The sequence below is a fragment of the Rhipicephalus sanguineus genome, chromosome 11 (assembly GCF_013339695.2).
Source record: "Rhipicephalus sanguineus isolate Rsan-2018 chromosome 11, BIME_Rsan_1.4, whole genome shotgun sequence".
In the NCBI taxonomy this organism is placed as follows: domain Eukaryota; kingdom Metazoa; phylum Arthropoda; class Arachnida; order Ixodida; family Ixodidae; genus Rhipicephalus; species Rhipicephalus sanguineus.
Window position 1 is genome coordinate 78,720,223 of NC_051186.1, and position 21,476 is coordinate 78,741,698.

Below are 21,476 nucleotides of genomic sequence, written 5' to 3' on the forward strand. Positions count from 1 at the left end.
TACACGCTGAGGAAGACCAAGACTTAATAAAATATATAAGTTGCCTCAATCCACGGAAGCAAATCTCAAATGTCTGCTTTCAATTTTGATATTGAAAGCAGAGTAATGCTGTGACATGGTCGATACTTCAATGTACGTATAAAAAAGGTGTCCGAGTCAAAATGGGCATACGAATTGAAAGCGCTCAAAGAAAGATGCTAATAAAGGCGTTCGCATATTAATCTTGCAGGTGCCGTCCATATCGAAATTATTTAGCACCTTCCTAACAACCATACATGTCATAACTTCAGCACGAAAGTGCTTTTTATTTCTCGCCGGATCAATGGATGGATGGAAAAACCTTATTGAGGCCCATTAGGTCGCGCCGATTTTCTAGCCCGCCGTGGGCCGCTCCAACGTTGGGACCGTAAGGCGTAGTCTTTCGGCCGCAACACTGAAGAGCGGAGGGACGCAGCTCTACGCAGTCTTGTATTAGAAGAACAGCTATGGGCAGACCAGCGGGCGCTGGATCAACGCAAAATTTATTTCCATACTCCCTAGGTCCAACAACGTCAGCGTATCATGTACGTTGACGTCAAGTTTCAATGACCTGAAGGATCTTGTACTGTACGCGCGGATTCAAATGCGACATCAAAATTTTTAGCATAACGAGTTGTATGCGCAATTGCTCGAGATAACCACGTCATGTCGCGACGAACCTGGTCTTTAAAGAGAATGTAGGCTCTAATCAACGCGTTCGAGCCGAAATCCCGCCAATATGACCCAAACTGAAGTCGGTAGAAACGAAAACATGTGCTTTACTTAGCCCTAAATTGTCCCATTTCAATGCGTGAGTTCTGTACGTTGTACTATTAAAACCATACCACTAAAAATATATTTATTCTATTTCATTCCTTCATTTCACCATTCATATTTCGAAATGTAAATTTTAGGACAGGAGAAAAAGACCGTTGTTTCAGTGGCTTGACAAAGGCCCCGACCCGCATAGTATTTGGAAGCAGAAAATCAACTCTTTTCATACATCAATACATTTATATGGCAAGAGTGCATCGATACACTTATAACCTAGATGCTTCGCGTTGTGATAGCGAATGCATTGTTATTTTTGTTACTTACATTTTATTTGTTTATCTTCCCTTTCAGATGAGCTCCTTTTTCAAGTCGATTATGCGGACGCAACTCACATTTTGACCACTCCACAATACGCAGCTAAGGTCACTGCAGTGAAGGAGAAAACGAATGTTAAGGTATGCCGATTGCAGCGCAGAAACGATTATTTAAAGATGTATGAAACGGCAAAGAGGTCGGATAAAGTTATGTGAAATTTGATGCGGCTGTAGAGTCAATATTATAGTGTAACGTAAAGAATGGCACATGAGCGTCTTCTTGGTGATAATATATCAATTCTTTTATTTATTTTTTCTTTCGCGGAGGGGGAGTGGCAGTATCGATTATTATGAATACTCGGACACACGACACGCGCATCTGCAGTCTTATAAAATCGCTGTTGCAGAACCGTTGCTGAAAGTACAGCGGGAGCGATGCTGTATATTATAAGAACCTGTTGGTGGTCTAGTGGTTTACTTGTCATATTAAAGATACTTAGCATTTCCTTGGAATTCCCTCAAAAAACACTCACATTCACGCACACCAAGTTGCACTGAGCATCTTCTATATGATGCTGTCTGTATATGTGCACTGAAGCGTGTTTAAACGCCCAATGTTCTTAAGGCATGCGAAACGGGCCATTGATTTCCTCGTGAGAGGTGATTTGTAGGATTTCATAACTTTGTCTTAGGTGCATCTGAATTGCTTCGCTTTGCCACCTAAGAGGAGAAGGAGGAGGACAAGAAGAAAAAACGCCAGGCCTGCGCTGAACCGCAGCGCAGTCACAGCGAAAGCTGGAAGAGCGGCGTTTTTAAAGCACCGTTGTAAGCTCTCTTGGGGCTACAATACAAGTACACTAGAAAGGTACCCACTACGCCATAAATCACAATTTTTGTTAAGTTGGGAAGCATCTACTGAGCCATCATTTGTCATTCTGCGGAGAAGCGAGACACCAGATACACGTCTGTAAGGCATTATGTGGACTTCGTTGACGTGACGACTGATGACGATGAAGAATTATGGCTCGGCCCTTTGTAATGGGTTGTAATCTTTAAACAGCCCACCAGTTATGTTTTGCATTGGGTGACGCCCGGTCGCTATTTCCCTCTCCCGTCTTGCTGTATAGCATACGTTGACGTGGGAGAGAGACGGGGGGGGGGGGGGTGGACGAAGAACTTTACTGAGACCCCGAGGAAATGGATCATGCGCTTATGGGCTTCCTTAGCAACCAATACAAGTGCACTTGCGAGGAACCCACTACGCTATAAATCATTGTAATTTTATTGAGACCCCGAGGAAGTGGATCATGCGCTTATGGGCTTCCTTGGCAACCAATACAAGTGCACTTGGAGGAACCTACTACGCTATAAATCAGTGTAATTTTGGAGAAGTAGGGCAGCAGGCACTGTGCCATTTTTCGTCATTCTACGGAGAGCGTTGGTACCTGCTAAACGCATGTAAGGCATTATGCGCACTTTGTTGATGCTGCGCCTGATGACGATGAAGAATTATGGCAGAGCCCTTTGTAATAAGTTGGAAGCATTCAACAGCCTACTCGTTGCGCAATTCGCATTGTGTGACGCCTGGTTACAGAATTCGCGTTGTAGCGACGCTTGGTGCTTATTTTACTCTTCTACCACGCTATATTGCATATGCTTATGTGGTTCCTTCCCGACATGAAGCCTGTATAGGACCTTTTTGCAAAACAGTTTCAAGCACCGGCATGGCTCAGAGGTTGAATACTGAGCTCCCACGCAGAGGGCCCAGGTTCGAACCTCGTTCCATCCTGGAATTTTTTTCCTATTTCGTTTTTTTTTCTTATTTCGAGCGATACTGGTTACGGACACCGGCGGCGGCGGCGGACAACTACGGCGCCAAAAACGGCTGGTGAAATGATCTCATAACAGCTTTCGCTGTAAAACGGAAAGACAGGGAGGTTAGCCAGTTCTCAGACCGGCTGGCTACCCTGCGCTGGGAAAAGGGGAAGGGGGAGTGAAAGCTAATAGAAAAGAGATGTTACAAGAAGAAGAAGAAGAAGAAGAAGAAGAAAGACAAAAATACGATAAACGACACTGCTTAAAGTCTGTCTATGAGACTAGTCGTGCGCAAAAAGCGCAACAACGCTTTCAAAGCTTTCCGTGCCGAGGACAGTTTCGGCCAGTGTCCTAAGATCTCTTCCTCTGACAGTGGACGATTGTCAAGTCTATCAAAAACTTTGGATAGCTCTTCTCTTGGTTCACTGAAGCGAGGACACTCACAGAGAAGATGGGTGATTGTCTCCTCGCAGCTACAGTTATCACATGTGGGGCTGCTGGCCATTCCAATTCGATATGAGTAGGCCTTCGTGAAGGCCACCCCGAGCCACAGGCGGCGCAGGAGCGTCTCCTCAGCTCTAGTTATTCCCGACGGAAGACGGAGCTGTAGATATGGGTCCAAGTTGTGAAGACGGGCGTTGGTAAATTCCGTCGAGTTCCACTGTGCCAGTGTCAGTTCGCGTGCAAGTGAACGAAGCCTTGTTGCGGCGTCCGTTCTTGACAGCGGTATAGCTGCACAATGGAGAGCATCATGGGCAGATTGATTGGCTTCATCAGCACGGTCATTTTCGTAGATACCGCAATGGCCCGGTATCCACTAATAGGTTATTACTGTGCTGCTTCTCACCTAAAATTTCTTATACCTGCTGAATGACTACAAAATAAGAGTGCTTACACATAGTTGAAGGACACAGGCGTCAACATGTACCAGTGATTGTACCAGTGATGGGTTTTCAAAATGATTGAGCTGTGCTTCCATTTTTTTTTGTTTTTGTCAGTACAGGGAACTTTCGATTGTACAGCAATATAGGTGGCCCGCAAAATGAGGCTCCATGCAACAATATTCCCCGAGTGCCAGCCAGGTATACGAAAACCTTGGATTTTGTCTAATACAAGTGCCGAGTTCTATTTGAGTAGTTGGAACTACGCCTTTGCCACCATGTTTTCACACGGCATACTCGGACGCCAGCGGCTGCGATGTTACCAGGGAACGAGAAGTTAGCCAGAAGCTTGCGCCTTGAGCCTGAAAAGTAGCCAAATTGGCGCAAAGTAGCCAAACCTGGCAACCCTGGTCACGTGTCACTGATAAGTTTATCTGAGTCAATTCGAGCATATACGAATGAATCGCGACATGTTACTAGTTCAAATGACCACAAATTAACGCAAATGAATAGCAAGGTCACATAACGAATTAATGTCGCCATGCGGTATATCAATATGACCACGTCATAATCTTAAGGAGGAGGGTCAGGTGACCAAGTGATGGCGTCATTTCACGTGTATATGAACTTCGAAGTCATATGGACGTAGATATTGCTTACTCACCAGTCAGTCTGAGGCATGCAGAGTCGGCGTGTTGTTGTGTGGTTCAGTGTACGAACTCTGCGCAGCGCAGAGAGATTCCCGCGTGTCGGCGCCGCAAAGAGCAGACGCGGAAGGCCCCGCTCTGGGAAAGAAAGGCGACTCTGTGGTGACGCCGTCAAAGCGCAGGGCCGCCAAAGCCGCCTCCTTGCTTGTAACAAAAGGGAGGAGATAAGAGCTGAACGGGAAGACCGTCGCGCCGGTGGGACGACCGCGACACACGGCCGCCTGGTTTCAGTTATTGTATGGCATCCGCATGCACCCCTATGAGCGTTTACCTGCGCTGCCGTTCGGAGAACCTGCCGCTAACAAGAAACACGTGTCGGCGCCGCAAAACGGAAACGCGAGGAATTGGTTTTGCGACCGCTTGGCCGGATGCGACCGGGGGATGTCTTTGTGTACAATCGTCGTCTGGTAGTAATTACGGCACTCGGAGCGTTCAGGTGAACCGGCCCCCAGCTGCATGTAATGACCGAGTGTCATTAGACTGGCAGAGCAACGCACTATCGCGTACACATTTCGCCAGTGGCCAGGACCTGGGAAGAGTCGCGCTGCTTTGTAGCGGCTTCTTGAAAGAGGCGCCGATGCGCGGGTGGGTTGAGCTCGAGCCGGGCCTTGCAACGCACTGTCGCGTACACACCGCTAGTGGCCAGGGCCTGGGAAGATTCGCGCTGCTTTGTGGCGGCTTCTTGAAAGAGACGTTGGTACGCGGGCCGGTTGAGCCCGAGCCGAGCTTTCGGCGCTGGCGGACGTCAGGGGCATGCTCAGGCTATAACGTAGGGCAGAGTGAGATGACACGTGTTGCGCAGTGAACCTATCCCCTCGCGTGTTGTAGACTGTGTCGTACGTTGGACCAATGCCGTGTCTGTCATGAAAGTGTTTGTGCCATTGGTTGTGGTGATGCCAACCCCCAAGTGTGATTGGTTTGTTGAGGGACTCTTTGTCTAACTGAAGGTTGAAAAGAGGCTGTTTTGGATGTGAGAGGAGAGCGGAGGTTCGGGCTTGGACCCGGGCAGACGCCTGAGCGTGGCAATAAAGCGTCTCTTCACTGGACAACGGCTCTTCCTTCGCGCTGCCACCGTGCACTCGAGTCATCGAGGGGCGCCGATTCGAACCTCAAACACCTTCCCTCCTTAGCTAGTGTTGAAGCTAGCGTAGGATAGTAGGGAAAGGAAATTAACTCTCACCCATACACGACGTGCTTTAGCATTCAATGCGCTCAAGGAGGCGCATGTGCCTCTTAGGTTGTAAACGAGTGAATACAGTACGTCTCATGACGTACGTCATATTATATATGTTATGCCATACAGTGCCTGTTATTCCAGCTAGATTGTTGACTGCAATGGTATCTTGCCATCTCTGCTATTCATGCCAAGGGGAACATGCGATACAAGGCATGCATACTCCCCTTGAGTTCAAGGAATGTAATCGAATTTTGCCATTTTTTATGCAAGCAGAGAGTACCCTGGATTAATTAAGTGTTGAATCAGTGAGCATGTATGTGTGGTTGTTTGCGGGAAATACTTTCAGAATGTTTCCGAGTTCGTTCGTGATCTGTTACAAAAGGTGGCTGTTGTATATTCCAGGGCCTGTTCGTAATTGGCGACACCGTACCCGGCTTTGTGTCCGTGTCCGGTTTCGCTGAGCTGAACGGCGACGACTTCAGAGAGGTGCACATTGATGATCCTAAGGAGACCACGCTGGCTCTCTTTTACTCATCCGGGACAACGGGTCACCCCAAGATAATAGAGATGTCTCATTACAGCTTGGTGGCAAACTTATACACGACGAAGTGCGTACCATTCATACCTTCAATGCGACCATGACATTACATAAATGATAAGGATGGCGAATACGTCGATGCGTGTTCATCGTTGCCTGTGTATTCTAGAAACTGAATATTTATTGGCTTAGAAAGGTGTCCTTCATAAATAATACTGATATAATTTCTGCGGTTTTACTGCCAAAAACCACGACATGATTACGACGCGCGTCGAAGTGTAGGACATTGGAATAATTTTGACCACTCTGGGTTCTGTAGTGCGCACGTATACATCTATGCACTCGGGGTTTCTTGTTTCCCCCCATTCCCCAAAATTTGACCCACTGACCCTCTGCTCGAGAATCAAACCCGCCACCTAGAGCCTAACAGCGCGACAGCCTATGGCAGCTTGGTTACCATGGCTGGTCGAAATTTGCTTTTAGTTTTCATGTATGCGACTCGACTGTTAACACTGGCACTTGATTGTTCTGGTTCAATGTGATTTCACTTCACGGACTGTAACTTTTTCTCGTGTTATCGCTCGTCGCAAGCCTCGCCGGTATATTGCGCCGCATTCTCGAATGCTCGCGTTTCTTTCAATAAGATTACCGACACGACACGAGTATGACTGACAGTACATAGGAACGCGGACGACCAGGAGAAATTCTGTAGTAATGTACCTTGACTCATCCGTAAAAAATTACACCGTCTCCCGTAAAAGGGAACCATGTGTGGATGCGAAGCAGCGGGGAGCGTCGGTGCGTCGGTGAACCGGTGCGTCGGTGCATTCCTAGGGTCAGTGCACGCGGCTTTTTGAAGACGACGGCCTTGTGATGGGTGAATTGTAGCGCCAAGGGCGCGAGAGGGGGGAGCGTAGGAGAGGAGAAAGAGAGGGGGAGGGGACGCGCATGAAATGACGCTCATCGCGGCCTTGCGCAGGAGAGAATGAGGTGCGCGAGAGGGGGGGAGCGTAGGAGGGTGCTCATTGCGGCGTTGCGCAGGAGAGAATGAGGCGCGCGAGAAGGGGGGAGCGTAGGAAAGGAGAGAGAGGGGGAGGGGACGCGCATGCGCAGTGGGTGCGTGGACGCCACGGGAGGGATGGACAAAGCCCCCACCTTAATCTGCTTCGCATCTAAAAGCCGACGCGTTAGATATACAGAACATTTTATTATGGCGACCAGCTGCGGGGCCGCTTGCATTTTGCAGTGAGTGTTTAGTATCACGAGGCAAAGGTTCGTCGAATAGAGGGCTTAATTTCTACCTATTTAATTGCCGCGTTCTTCAACATCACAACCACGTGAAATATCGTGGAGACGCTTCTGAGTTCATGTACCCAACATCCCCGACAAGCCGATCGGTAAACAAGCCTAATATTAATGTGAAATGTTTACGCCCTAGAAACCACGATATGATTGTGAGGGGTCCGGAAATTTCAACCACCTGTGGTTCTATGACGTGCACCTAAATCTAAGCACACGGGCCTTTGGCATTTTTACTCCATCGAAATGCAGCCAGCCGCCACTGCCGGGAAGTGGTACGAACGCAGTGGTACGAACGCAGCTACCAATTCAAGATGGCTGGGCGTTCAGCAAGTGCTTAAACTTTGGCCGGGTAGCTGAATCGTGTGACAGACAGACAGACAGACAGACAGACAGACAGACAGACAGACAGACAGACAGACAGACAGACAGACAGACAGACAGACAGACAGACAGACAGACAGACAGACAGACAGACAGACAGACAGGATGACCAAAATTTCTGCATTCAAGTATCCCAAGAAAGAATATCGTCTTTAATAATCGCAGGAGGAGCGGGCTGCGAAAATTTCATTTCCAACACCTGTCCGCCATGTATGCCTGAGACTTTTCATGTTTGCTCTCCAGTACCGCTGAACCATACCAATTCGCCCAGTTTTCTGCTTTGTTGGGCACATCAAGTCTACAGGCCGTCGCGCAGACCCGTTTAAAATATGTACTTCAGTAGCGCTTTCGTTGCCTTCTGCGCCTGTACTTATTTATTGAAAGGAAAGTGGAAGCTCCAACTAGAGAAACGCGTAATGTTTCAGAGTCGTGAATAAGGCTACATAAAATAGGATAGACACTTAATCATCCATTCGCGTTTCATGTGTAGCATACCCGCTTTCACTTCATTGCCAGCACCCGTTTGACTTTGAAAGAGCAGTATGACATGCCTTACCTTACATAATAATGCCTTACTGGCATTATTATGCATTATAACAGTCGGCTTTTGTTGAAGTAGAGCGCGCAGGAATGTCTATTTTCATGGGAGATTCACGTCATTTCGAGTACCAATTAATAACGCCACATAGTCAAAAGTGCACGCAGTAAAAGAAAGGTAATGTCCCACCCCTTGACACCTTGCACAACTGGCACAAGTCAGCCTAAAGGGGAGCTGAAATATTTAATAAACTCCAGATTACAATAAAAGACGTTCCCAAAATGTCATTTTTTAGCAAAATATATTTGATAGATGAGTAAGTTTCAATCGCGTATCACTAATTGTTTGGCAATTTGCTGGTTTTACATTGGTGCACTGAGAAATGTGCCGATTCTGTTAGTGACAACGTAGCTACACTCTATCTTAATATTCACATTACCTGTTAACCTGAGTTGCAATGGCGTTTTGTACTAGTTGGCAAGGGCCAATCACTAGTAGTGCTGCTAAGAGCCAAGGTGATTTATCAGCAACAATTATGACGAAAAGGAAAAAATTGCCAGGCCTGCGCTGAAACCGCAGCACAGTCACAGCGAAAGCTGGAAGAGCGGCGTTTCTAGAGCCCGTTAAGCTCTCTTGGGGCTACAATACAAGTACACTAGAAAGGTACCCACTACGCCGTAAATCACAATTTTTGTGAAGTTGGGAAGCACCTACTAAGCCATTATTCGTCATTCTGCGGAGAAGCGAGGCACCTGCTACACGTCTGTAAAGCATTATGTGCACTTTGTTGGCGCGACGACTGATGACGATGAAGAATTATGGCTCAGCCCTTTGTAATGGGTTGGAATCTTTAAACGGCCCACCAGTTATGTAATTTGCATTGGGTGACGTCCGGTCTCTATTTCCCTCTCCCGTCATGCTGTATAACATACGTTGACGTGGGAGAGAGACGGGGGGGGGGCGAAGAACTTTACTGAGACCCCGAGGAAGTGGATCATGCGCCTATGGGCTTCCTTGGCAACCAATACAAGTGCACTTGCGAGGAACCCACTACGCGATAAATCATTGTAATTTTACTGAGACCCCGAGGAAGTGGATCATGCGTTTATGGGCTTCCTTGGCAAGCAATACAAGTGCACTTGCGAGGAACCCACTACGCGATAAATCATTGTAATTTTACTGAGACCCCGAGGAAGTGGATCATGCGTTTATGGGCTTCCTTGGCAAGCAATACAAGTGCACTTGCGAGGAACCCACTACGCTATAAATCATTGTAATTTTTGAGAAGTAGGGCAGCAGGCACTGTGCCATTTTTCATCATTCTACGGAGAGCGTTGGTACCTGCTAAACCCATGTAAGGCGCACTTTGTTGATGCTGTGCCTGATGACGATGAAGAATTATGGCAGAGTCCTTTGTAATGGGTTGGAAGCTATTCAACAACCTACTCCTTGCGCAATTCGCATTGTGTGATGCCTGGTTACAGAATTCGCGTTGTGCGACGCTTGGTGCTTATTTTACTGTTCTACCACGCTATACTGCATATGTTAATGTGGTTCCTTCCCGACATGAAGCCTGTATAGGACCTTTTTGCAAAGCAGTTTCAAGCACCGGCATGGCTCAGAGGTTGAATACTGGGCTCCCACGCAGAGGGCCCAGGTTCGAACCTCGTTCCATCCCGGAATTTTTTTCTTATTTAGCTTTTTTTTTTCTTATTTCGAGCGATACTGGTTACGGACACCGGCGGCGGCGGCGGTGGCGGCGGACAACTACGGCGCCAAAAACGGCCGGTGAAATGATCTCATAACAGCTTTCGCTGTAAAAAAACGTTGATCCCTCCATCATAGGAATCGGTATAACACGAACGTGTCCTCACAGAAGTAGTGCAAGGTTTTTGTACATTGATTTACAAAAACTTGCACATTATCCGTTGGTGTTTGACAGCTATAGCACCGTTTGATGCGGATGCACCCACGTTGACGCCTGGTGGCACATCTCGATCCCGACGACTAACGTCCATGATCATGACTATACCTTTGTGGTAGCTGTAGTAGTTAACATACACATGGATACAGCATGTGGTAAATTCTGTGCAAACATGGCATAAACGTGCACATAATAAACGCTGGTACTCGATATGCACTCTTTTACAGCGTCATCATTTGAAGAGGGAAGCGGCAAGGTGGGCGCTCCCTACTAAAAAGTCAGAGTTTCACCGCAAGGGCGAAGCAATGAATGAGATAGCAACAAATTGTAGTGTCATACGAAGTGAACCTGGCAGCTAACTCTTTTGTATCCGGTCTCGCGTAACCACAAAACGCTGGTGTAAGAGAATACGGCCGCTACAGGGAGAGATGCTCTTTCCGTATAGTCACTGCGCGTTGAGAGCGCAGCGCGTAGAAGAGGTATAAGAGCCACCAGCTGACGGCTCCTGAGAAATCGCGTGCGCCAGCGATCGCGACCGCGCCGTTAGAATCAAAGTTAAATGTTGCTGCTCGAGCGACCCCCACCCCCTCGCGTCTTTTCATGCTCGTTCGAAACGAGCGGGGCGTTTCCTGTCTGCTTCGATGGCAGGCCTCCAGAGCTGGGTAATGTCATCGCATGCGCCGTCCGAGCGACCGAAATGGGCCGGCTCGTTTGATCTCTGCTTCGGCCGCGTTCGTCGCCCACGCTCGCGCGCTTTTACCCGCGGTAGAACATACGATGCGCGGGGGGATCTTATCAATGAGGACTTTATACGGGACATGAGGGCGACGGCGACGGCAAAAACCCGTCGAGACTGTCCATATAATTGCTATCGCAATAATAAGGTAACCTACGCCTGTGCTCATGGGTACACTACAAAAGAGCGCTTCAGGAACGCGAGAGGCAGAGTTCGTAGCTTGAGCCGCGAACGAGCGAAGGGGTTCCCCTTCCCGCTGGCGTGTCTCTCGCTGTACCAGAGTAACAAAGCGCCACTTGGGCGACATTCACACGTCGACCTCGCCCCCTTTCTGGGGCGCTTATTGCAGCCGTTTTACTAGCCGGTGCCACCGCGCTCGAAGGAGTAGGCGGCGATGCAATGCCTTTGGTCGATTTGGAAGCTGCCCTGCGCTCTGAAGGAGGCGTCACAGGCTGACGCGAAAGGCAAATCACGTAACTGCGCCGTCACCCATTCGAATTCAGCGCACACCGCATTTCTGACCATAGATATTCCTACAATATTGCAGCGAAAGCCTCCGCTGGGCTTAGACTACCGAAGCGCTCCCAGTCCGCACTCTTTAGTGTCATAATGCATTACTTCACTTTACTGCTTCCAGATGACGACACCACCTCGCCAACCAAGAGCACTGCGAGAGATAAAAAGCGCATTTGTGAAACTTCCTCCATGTGGGACGGTAGCGCAGTAGGTAGAGCGCCCGGCAGTTAATGTCGCGGAGCGAGAAGTCCTAGATTCGACTCCTCTCAAGGAAACTTTTGATGCGAAAGCATCTCTTGCGCTGGGGTATGTCCCTCGGCGTCGGCTTGGTAGTCCGCACTCACACTACGCATGCGCAACTCTCCTCGTTCCCTCTCTGCAACAGCTGCGCGTTACTCTCTTCATTTCTCTACCAGTACCTGCTTGCGCTTCTCTTGCGTTCTCGCTTCTGCTCTCGCGGCGCATGCGCTATTCTCCTCCGCTAGTCTCCTCTCCTTCAAGTGGTAGAGCGCTGCGCGCGTTCAGTCCAGCGCTTGCTTCGATTGACTCCTCTGAAATGTGGGCTCGACATGCCGAAATTCCCTCCTGCGCAGCGCCGCGACGAGCGCCAGCGCATGCGCGTCCCCACTCTCTCCTCTCCTACGCTGCTCCCCTCTTGCGCGCCTGTCGACCGCGTTCCCCGCTTGCCCTGTGAGAATTAACGGCCAGGCTAGAGGGAACACACGACGCGCGTAGTGTTCCTCTTCCCGTTCCACGACGTGAGGTCGGCAGCATGGCCGAGGTCAGTAGCATGCCCAACGAACGCCAACGGAACGCGATCGTGCTCCGGCTTCGCATCGCCTCATGGTCCCCTTTAGCGGGAGATGGCCTTTTTTTCTTCGAGTTTTTCTTTGAGATCTGATTGTGTACATTATTGCCGACGTTATTTCCATGACGGAAATGTGTCACTGATATTTTGCGCACTCTGGCATAAAACATTTCCTATAAAAAAATCTGTACCTTTAGGCAACGCTTGGCAGAGCTCAGGATTAGGTGTATGCACTCACCAGACACTCATTAAATGGCGGCGTTATAAATTTTCGCGATATGTGAAATCGCGAAAATTTATAACGATGATTACGTTGCCGATGACGTAATTTTGGCACGCTTCGTGTAGCGAACGCCGCTCGCTAGATTTTTCGACTCAAGAGACGTATTGATAAAGATTTCGCCCTAATGAAGCCATCCTTAATTTATTCTACTCCATAAAGCATGATTGCCTTTAATGCCACTAATGATGAGCCATCATTTCGAACTGTCATTCTAGTGTCCTGGCCACCTATCAGCCTGGAGATGTCATTCTCGCCTGCTTTCCCATAATCTATCCGTCCGGTTTCACGTTAATCGCACTAGTTGCCTGCACAGGAGCCACATGCGTCATAGTACAGCCCGGACTGACATTTGAAGAGTTCGTGTACTACGTCAACAAGTACAAGGTACGTCTTGTAAGCTAGATTGTTTAGAGAACTAAGAGATCTTGTTTGCTACGCGCACGCGGTCGAGAGGTTTACTTAAAGAAAGAATTGAGTGATCTGATTGGAGCGCTGTGGTAATCTTTGAGCTTTGCAATGACGATTTCGAGTCAAGTAGATCTGCACTATAAAGAACAGGATTGAAATAGTAAGTGCTCATTCATGCCGCATACACCGTGCTATATTAATGCGAAAGCCTTAGATGCCTCACCAAACGCGAAATTTAACCGTTGGCGTCCCGCGTCGTGCGGCGTCAGGGACGATCGATACAAAAAGTCATCGTCACGACTTTCCATCACCATATTATGTCATCATGACGTCCCAGTCCTCCAAAACTTGTGACGTCATCACATCACAAATTTTCATAGCGAAGTGTCACTTCTAGGCGGAACAAATAGCTATGGCCATTCGTATTCACACACAAAAGACAAAATGTGTGACATAATTTTTCTGAATAGCTTTAAGGATGCTGACTATGTCATAGAAAACGCTGCTGACCGAAAGCAAATTTGACCTCAATGTTGTCAAGGCTAAGCTACAAGAAATAATGGTCCTCTAAGGAATAGTAAATTAATTCCGGCTCTAAAACGATAGGTATGACATTTTTTACCTTAAGAAGATTGCACGCGTTTAGTAATATTGGGTTATCAATGTGCAGCGTATATGTTGCCAAAGAAAATGTTGGCAATTTCAACCATATGCGCTTGCTTACAGAGCACAAAAGCCGTACATGGAGGACGCTGAAATTTTCGCTCTCCACGTATAGCTTTCTTCCCGTGCTGAGCGTACGGCAAGCGGGAAGTGCTCCATGAGCAATAAATACAGCTTCTACACAACCAGCTCCGGGTAATACCATAATATGTGCATAAAGAAAAGCAGCTTCCCCAGTACGTCGATCCAATAAACGTTTTTTCGCAGAGGCGGCCAAAACTACAAAGCACAATAATTGCGTTAACCTATGCACGTCAGCCTAATAGCTGTAAAAATAGGGGACACTGTAAGCTAATCACATAATCAATTTGTGCGAATAAATGTCGCGTTATCAATCTGCAAAAACATCTGCAATATTTCCGCCATGCCAGGCTGCTTCTTGAAAAAGAAGGTCGTTCAGTTGCATATTTTTTACGACAATAACAGATTTGCATAGAAGCGAAATGAACGGAAGTGTTGCGTTGTTCTACGGCCTAATCCCTTCTTAGTGCGTGACTCGCGCGGAACATTCTGCAGAGACATCGGGTACCATAAGTTTGCTATTCGATTACTTCTTTCCAGGTGACTACGTTAGCATCATATGCGACACAGCTGCACGCTTACTTGACAGGCATGATAAGGACTGGACAGAAGCTATCCTCCATAAGGACCATCAACGTGGCTGGCACAGTTTTAACCGAAACGTTTGTCAGGAAGATAGTCGCTGCCTTTGGTGGCGTCCGCTCTCTGAGGAACCATTACGGGATGTCTGAATCTTGCGGTGTCTTGTGCTCACCTCCAAAGGGCGAAATTTCATTAGAAAATGTCGGCTTTCCGGCACCGATGGTTCAGCTGAAGGTAAGTAGAGCAGATAGTTTCACTGCCTCCAGCATGTGGCTAGACTATACCTTTTCTCTTGTCATTTTATAGGACGGTACGTGATAGCCAAAAGGCTTTTTGAAGATAAGGATATTAGCGACTTATCTTTTCATTTAGGTAACAACCATTTTGACACTCAAGCAGGCCCGTAGCCGGGGGGGGGGGGGCACATGGTGTTTGATGGTACACATTTTGATGGCACATGGTGTTTTATCGAAAATAAATCATGAAAATAGGCGTTTTTCTCCAATAGTCATGGCTTTCAGCAAGTGGCCCCCCTGCGAAAAAAAATTTCTGGCTACGGGCCTGCACTCAAGGCATATGATCGCTTTGCAGTGAGTGACTTTCGGTATTACGCGTGTATATAATGTTGCTACATAATCTCAGCAGCTTATCAAAATCTCTAATTATGCGAATCGAACTTTGGGTTACCTTCGTATCTACTCATCCTAGGAATCTTCCACCATTAGAATTATGGCTGACACAACGCTTGTCATAGATGAAATTCAGTGTGGTAGTGCCATTTCTCTCTCTCATAAAGCTAACTTTGCTACTTACTAATGTAATTTGTGGGCAAAGATTATGCGCCACGCGCTACGTCATCATCCGAGCGCTTCCGAATGCCGGATTTTACGCATTGAGCCAAGCGTTACGAGGTGAATCAATGGCCTTGTGTAAACTTAGTAGTGCGCATGTCGTGAGCGTATTAGGCATGAGCTAGCTACCCTTTACAGTGTCGTGTATAGGGTAGCTCATGGTCCGACGTAACGTGGGCACTCACGTTAGAGCAGAAGCGACAGTTTTTTCGCCACGAGATGCACGCGATGGTGCAATGATGCGCATATCATAAGTAGCTGTGCAACGTATCAAATTCGTGCGACGCTCGCCTATATCTCTCACAGACATAAGTGTATACATGTGTAATGTTTATCACATTCGTATAGAAGCGGATAGTCAACACTGCAACTAAAATTAACAGTGTTTTGACATGTCGCTTGTATAGGGTCTCTTTACGAAGCAGTTTGAAGCACTGGCATGACTCTGCAAGAATTCTTGCCTGCCATGTCGAATGCCTCGGTTCGATTCCGTCTTTAACCCTGATGTTTATTATTCGCTTCAATCGGGTTCCATCGACAACGCCGCCGACTCAGGCACCACATTTTCTGAGACGTGGGCTCCACCTCGCTATCACTTTAACATTTCCAAAGTCTGTGTTGATATACACTGTGAATCATATGTGGCGCACACCCACATACCACGGGACGCGGTGCGCAGACATGCGCCGCACATGAGTGGTGGAAAGGCCGTCAAGAAGTACGCGACAGGGAAGACATGTTTATTGATTTATTTATTTATTTATTTATTATTTATTTATTTATTTATTTATTTATTTATCTATTATTTATTTATTTATTTATTTATTTATTTAGTTATTTATTTATTTATTTATTCAGCACTGTGGGCCTTTTCAGGCCTATACGGGACAGGGCATACAAAATAAAGTGCACTTCATGTTAGGAAAAAATAAATAAAACGTTATTCATGTCGTAACCCCCGAATAGTGTTCACTGTACACTCACGTCGCCCTATGCCAGTTCTTTATGCGCCTAGGTAACCCATATATGCCCAAACGCAGAAAAAATGGCAAAATAAATATTTCTTTTCGCAGAAAGTGTACTTCTACCCTAAATAAAAAGCACAAGTTTTTTATTTACTGCCAGGTAATTAAACGCAACGCTGTTTTTCGAACCGTCCTATGCATATAGGACAATGGGCGTTAGGGCTGCTATGCGCGGGTGTGGTAAGCCTTGAAACATTTCACGTGCACACCGACATTGCACTTCTTCCTCTCCATGACGTCTTTCACAAAAAGCATGCGTTTGCCCGGAGAAAGCAGTCGGCATCTTGCAGCATGAAAAGCAAGCAATGTCTAGGCTTGCACACGTTGAGAATGAGGCCTGCTTGATGGGCTCTAGGTGGCGCTAGTCATCAGCTAAAGAAATAGTGATGTTAGAGTGCATCAAATACGCATCCTATATGTAGGACACTGGGCATATATGGGTTAAGGAGACTACCACAGGAGCTCCCAGGTGCAGGTGGCCCGATAGGTAGATAGGAACGGTTAATGTGGCTTTGGTTTGCTAGGAAATGCTTCCGATTGAAAATGAGTAAGCGAATTTCGAAAACGAATGAGCTGCAGGACCGTGTGATAGCACAGATTTATGCTAAAACGGCTGCTTGGGCGAGTTGGTTCATGATCAAGATAGATTTACCAGCGCAAAAAAGACAGGACATTTAGGAAGGACACTATGTGTGTCCTTCCTAAATGTCCTGTCTTTTTTGCGCTGGTAAGTCTATACAGATTTATGGTTCCTGAACTTTGGGCATTACGAAAGCAAGGCTTGAGCATGGCTTCATAGGGCGCAGAAACTGGGCGTGGAGGGCTCGTCGCACGTATTTGCTAGTGCAGGCGACGCACTGCGAACCCGCCTTGCACAAATTGTATGTAAAAAAAACAAACAAACAAAACATGCACAGCTGATTTTTCATGGCAGAATGACTATGTATGCTCTTTGTAGATGACACATAACCAGCAGCTGCTGCTTGTCAAAATAGCATTATGTGCTGTCGTTTAAGTGAAGATTGTGCGCTGTAGTACCAAGTGCATCAGTTCTACTCTACGCTGTTTGATCAAATCGACTACATCTGTGATATTAGTATCCGGTTGTATGGACGATCTTGACCTTTATGCAATAGATAATTATGAGCAGTTCAATCTATCACCAGCATAAATCTGTCAATATTTCTATACGATGCGTCATTAGTTGTACTAGTTGTATGACTCGTGTGATTGTGTCCTACAAAAACTTATAGGGTTCTGGGCGGCGACTCGCCCTGAACCCCTCAGAGATTACGCCGAGACAAAAAGGTGCATGCCTTTACTCTTCCAAGCCTCGGCCGCGACTGCCCGCCGCTAGCGGCTGCCGCGTGGCACGAGCGCACCCGCGATCCTCGTTGTCCTCTACGAGCGCTCACAGCGGCCGAGCGCCCCAATGCTGCCCCGTCCCCTTGGTAAAAAGTGGGGGAGAAGGACTCGGGCTAGTTCACACCGGTAGCCCGCTCAAGTGTACTGGCTACCCTTGGCCACGGCGGACTGCGCGTGGCACACACGACCACCTGCCGGCGCTGTCCGCCCACAAGTCCCTGTGGGACCTCATGGGCTTCCGGGCGCGGGAACTGCTGACGGGCGCAGCGAAGCCGCTCGAAGGCGGAGGCGCACCGGACTCGCCCAGGTTGATGTCCACGGCCTTCGGGGAGAGCATGACGGAACGCGGATGCTCCTGGTGCAGTACCGGTCCCAGCGACTCATAAGCCGTTGTCGTTGTTGTATGTCGTTGCCGCTGTAGCCCCCCAAGACCATTCACGTGTGGGCGGCGGCCACTCCTCCAGGTAGGAATCGTTGAACGCCGATGACCTCAGCAGCCATGGAAGCGTGACGTCCCCAACGAAACGCCGACTGCATATGCCTCCAGCGCTCACTTCTTCTTCTCTGATGTTGCGCTGTGTCAGACACGCTGGCGCAATTGCTCACGTGGGTGGCAGGTTCCTCCTCGAATGGGTCCACCCGTCCTACCGGCCTCTCCAGGGATTCCTGCAGCTGCGTCATCTCTTCCAGCCTGGAATGTTTATCCGCTTGCTGCTGCCTTGCCTCAAGCTCCTCCGTCAGCCGCCTATTCGTTATCTCAGCCAAGGCCAGCACCTGGTTCAGCTTTGCAAGCTCTTCCTGCATGGTCTCTAGTTCAGCCTCACTCTTCTTGAGACTGTGCTTAAGGATTGTCTCAGAATGCGACGTCAGACTGAGCTGCTTCTCTAGCTCGGACACCTTTGCCAACAAAGTCTTCTGGCCCTCCTCGAGCCCTTGGATTCGCTCCCGGTTCTCTTTGCACTCGGCTTCCTTTAAGGGGCGATGCTCCTTATGCCTTGGGCCTGTCCATCCTCCGTTTGTAGGTTTGTTTGTAGTAGCCACCTCTAGTTCGTGAGAAGCGCGCGTTGTGGTATGCAGTAGAAGAAGAAAACGACGTTTACGAGTGAGAATCTTGTTTTTGCGTGTTCGCCTGTGTGGCGTTCTTTCTTCTTTACTACGTCTCGTGTTTTCAACGACACCCGAAGACAACATTTGAGAAGTAACGCGCCATGAGGCTCCCTCTTGGCACGCTTTCTCTTTAGCTCGGAGTCGCCAGATGGAAGACAAGGCTACGGAACGGAGGGCACGGAAGGCGGCGGCCGCGCGCGCTCGCAGACATGATCCTGAGGTGAGATCCCGCGAGGCCGAAGCTGCTCGACAAGCTGCACGGCTGCAGCGAGAAGTCCATCTGAGTGACGTGTATAGACCTGGTATTTTCTAATTTCCAGTTGCAACCCGTACAAGAACCGCTGTCCCTTCACTTCACGGACCATGAAGCCGTGATGATGAAGGGACAACGCAAGCCAAGCATAATCTAATTAGGAAAAATAAAAGTTTCATGTTTGTAACATGCACACAGTGTTTCTCACTCTTCATATGATGATTGATGGGGCGTTACACAGAACATTCACTGTTTACGGAGCTTCGCCCCACTCATCATCATTCACCACGTGGATATGCTGTGATTTTTTTGTCCAGTTACGCAGCTCGTGCCTGCGCTTGACTGGCCTCTCGGTCGCGGTGCTGCTCGGCCTGGACGAGCTGCGCACGAAGGTCAGCTGCCTGCATTCGTAGTTCGTCCAGCTGAGAGTCCTGGAGAGCGCGCTGCCGCTGGAGCTCTTCGTGGCTGCGCCGCATGTTTGCCAGTTCAGTGTCCCTCTTCAGCAACTACACCTCGAACTTGGCACACTGCCTGCTGCTGATCCTTGAGGCGCTGCTGAGCATCTGCAAGCAGCCTCTCCATGCGACTGCGCTCCAGCGAGTCCTCAGCCACCTTTTTGTTCAGGTTGAAGATCTGAGCTTCAAGGGCAGCCTTGTCCCTCTCTAGCTTACAAGCGTGGACCACTTCGGTGCCAGACACCGATTCATCTGGTGTTAGTCTCGTGTCCCTGTGTTTCGTTATCTTCCGTTTCCTCCGCTTATTCCTCGTCTTCTTCCTTTTCTTCACGGCCGTGGCGTCGTCATCGCGGGACTTTCTGACCTCTGCTTCAGGGTCGTCGCAGTCACCTGCCGTGTCCCCAACAGTTGCGTCGTCCAACGCCGTGTTCGCCTCACCGTTCGTGGTCTCTGCACCCTTGTTGGCGGACGATGCGTCGCCACCGCGTCGCTTGTCGTCCCGCGGTGCCTGCCCGCCGCACGACCTCGCACGAGCTTCGACGCCGACCTCGATGTTTCCTTCGTCGCATTTGCTTTCGCAACCCTGGGAGTCTTTGGCCTCTTCCTCGGCGATCTCCTCGTCCACCGCTGTGTAATCCTCGCCGTTCAAGTTCCCGGCGCCCTCGTCAGCGCACGCGTCGTCGCCGCTTTCGTCGTCGGCCTTAGGTGCCACCTCGCCGCACGAGCGCGGTACGTCCTCCATGGCCTGTGCGGGCAGCGGGACACCGAAGTAAGGACACAGGTGCTCGAGGGCGATGATGACACGGCGCTGCTCGTCGGGGGTCATTGTCCCAGAGAGATAAAGGCGCGTGAGGGTCTGGACCGACTGGTGTAGCAGGACCAGATCGTAGGCCCCGCAGGCGTCCATATCCAGGAAAGTCCGCTTCAGCATCCAGAGCTCCTCGAACGCGATATCGCTGTCCAGGGGGCCGAAGCCAGGAGCCGGTGGGATCCGTCGTGCGATCATCGGGCAGAGCATCTCGTGGCGGGGTGCTTCCCGTTGGGCGCCAAATGTAGGCTCAGGGCCAAGGGTCAGCTGAAGCCCTCAGAAAGTACGGTACACAGAGGCAAAGCAAGAAAATGGAGTCCCGGGCTCGACTGCTGGCCGCCGTTCCGCTGTCAGCGCGTGAGCCCGAGCTACGCATCGTCTTCGGTGAAGCCAGAGCGATACCCACAAAATATATTCCCGATCTCTGCAACGTCGTTCTTACATGGTTCAGAGAAGCATTTTTCCAACTCACAGGAGTCATTCGGTACAATAAATTCATCCACCGACGTTAAACTGATGCTGTTTGATCATTTCTTGACATTTGCGGCCGCGTTGACATCTACAAAAATGAAACTCTCAACAATAAACAATTGACTAGATACCTTTTCGTTTCTACACTTTCTAGTAAGCAGCGCGTCGAGTACTTCGTCTTATTGTCTTTTTCGCGCATTCTATATGTGATTAAACTTTCTGCTGCAATCGAGGTTTTGTAACGGATTTCACACAAGAGAGCTTACTCTAGGAGTATCAGGCCCATACGAGAGTAATTACAGCCAATGTTGTATTTGATGTACAGCCTGGTACAAAGAAACCGCTTGACGTTGTTGAAAATTTCTAGCTGACATTGAGAGTACCGTGAAATAACGAATAATTCCAAATGAAACAGCAGATCGTGCCCGTGTGCATCCGGTGTGGATTCTCTTCCGTGTGCAGTTCATCGACATGAATACAGGTGAGAAGGTGGGACCCAGGCAATACGGCGAGCTCTACTTTCGTACTCCAAGCGTCATGAAAGGGTACTACAAAAATCCAGAGCTGGTGGAAGAGTTTATGGACGATGGTGGTTGGTGCAGATCAGGTATGACCATCCACAGTGTTTGGCTGGATAAAGGCCTCCAGGCTCAAAACCGAAGTAAACGTTCTAGTCCATACAAAATAAACATTTC

General features: G+C 48.7%; 1 protein-coding gene across 2 annotated transcripts in view; it reads left to right on the top strand.

Annotated features, from left to right (window-relative positions):
• LOC119373819 (probable 4-coumarate--CoA ligase 2) overlaps positions 1–21,476 on the top strand; it is a 40,108-nt gene that overhangs the window by 10,581 nt on the left and 8,051 nt on the right. The window contains exons 2-6 of one of the 2 annotated variants that reach the window (XM_037643882.2): positions 1,144–1,247; positions 6,089–6,294; positions 12,928–13,096; positions 14,405–14,680; positions 21,244–21,388. In XM_037643882.2, coding sequence (XP_037499810.2) covers positions 1,144–1,247; positions 6,089–6,294; positions 12,928–13,096; positions 14,405–14,680; positions 21,244–21,388 — 900 coding nt within the window. The remainder of the gene's footprint in view (positions 1–1,143; positions 1,248–6,088; positions 6,295–12,927; positions 13,097–14,404; positions 14,681–21,243; positions 21,389–21,476) is intronic. The other variant, XM_037643883.2, reaches the window with a different exon arrangement.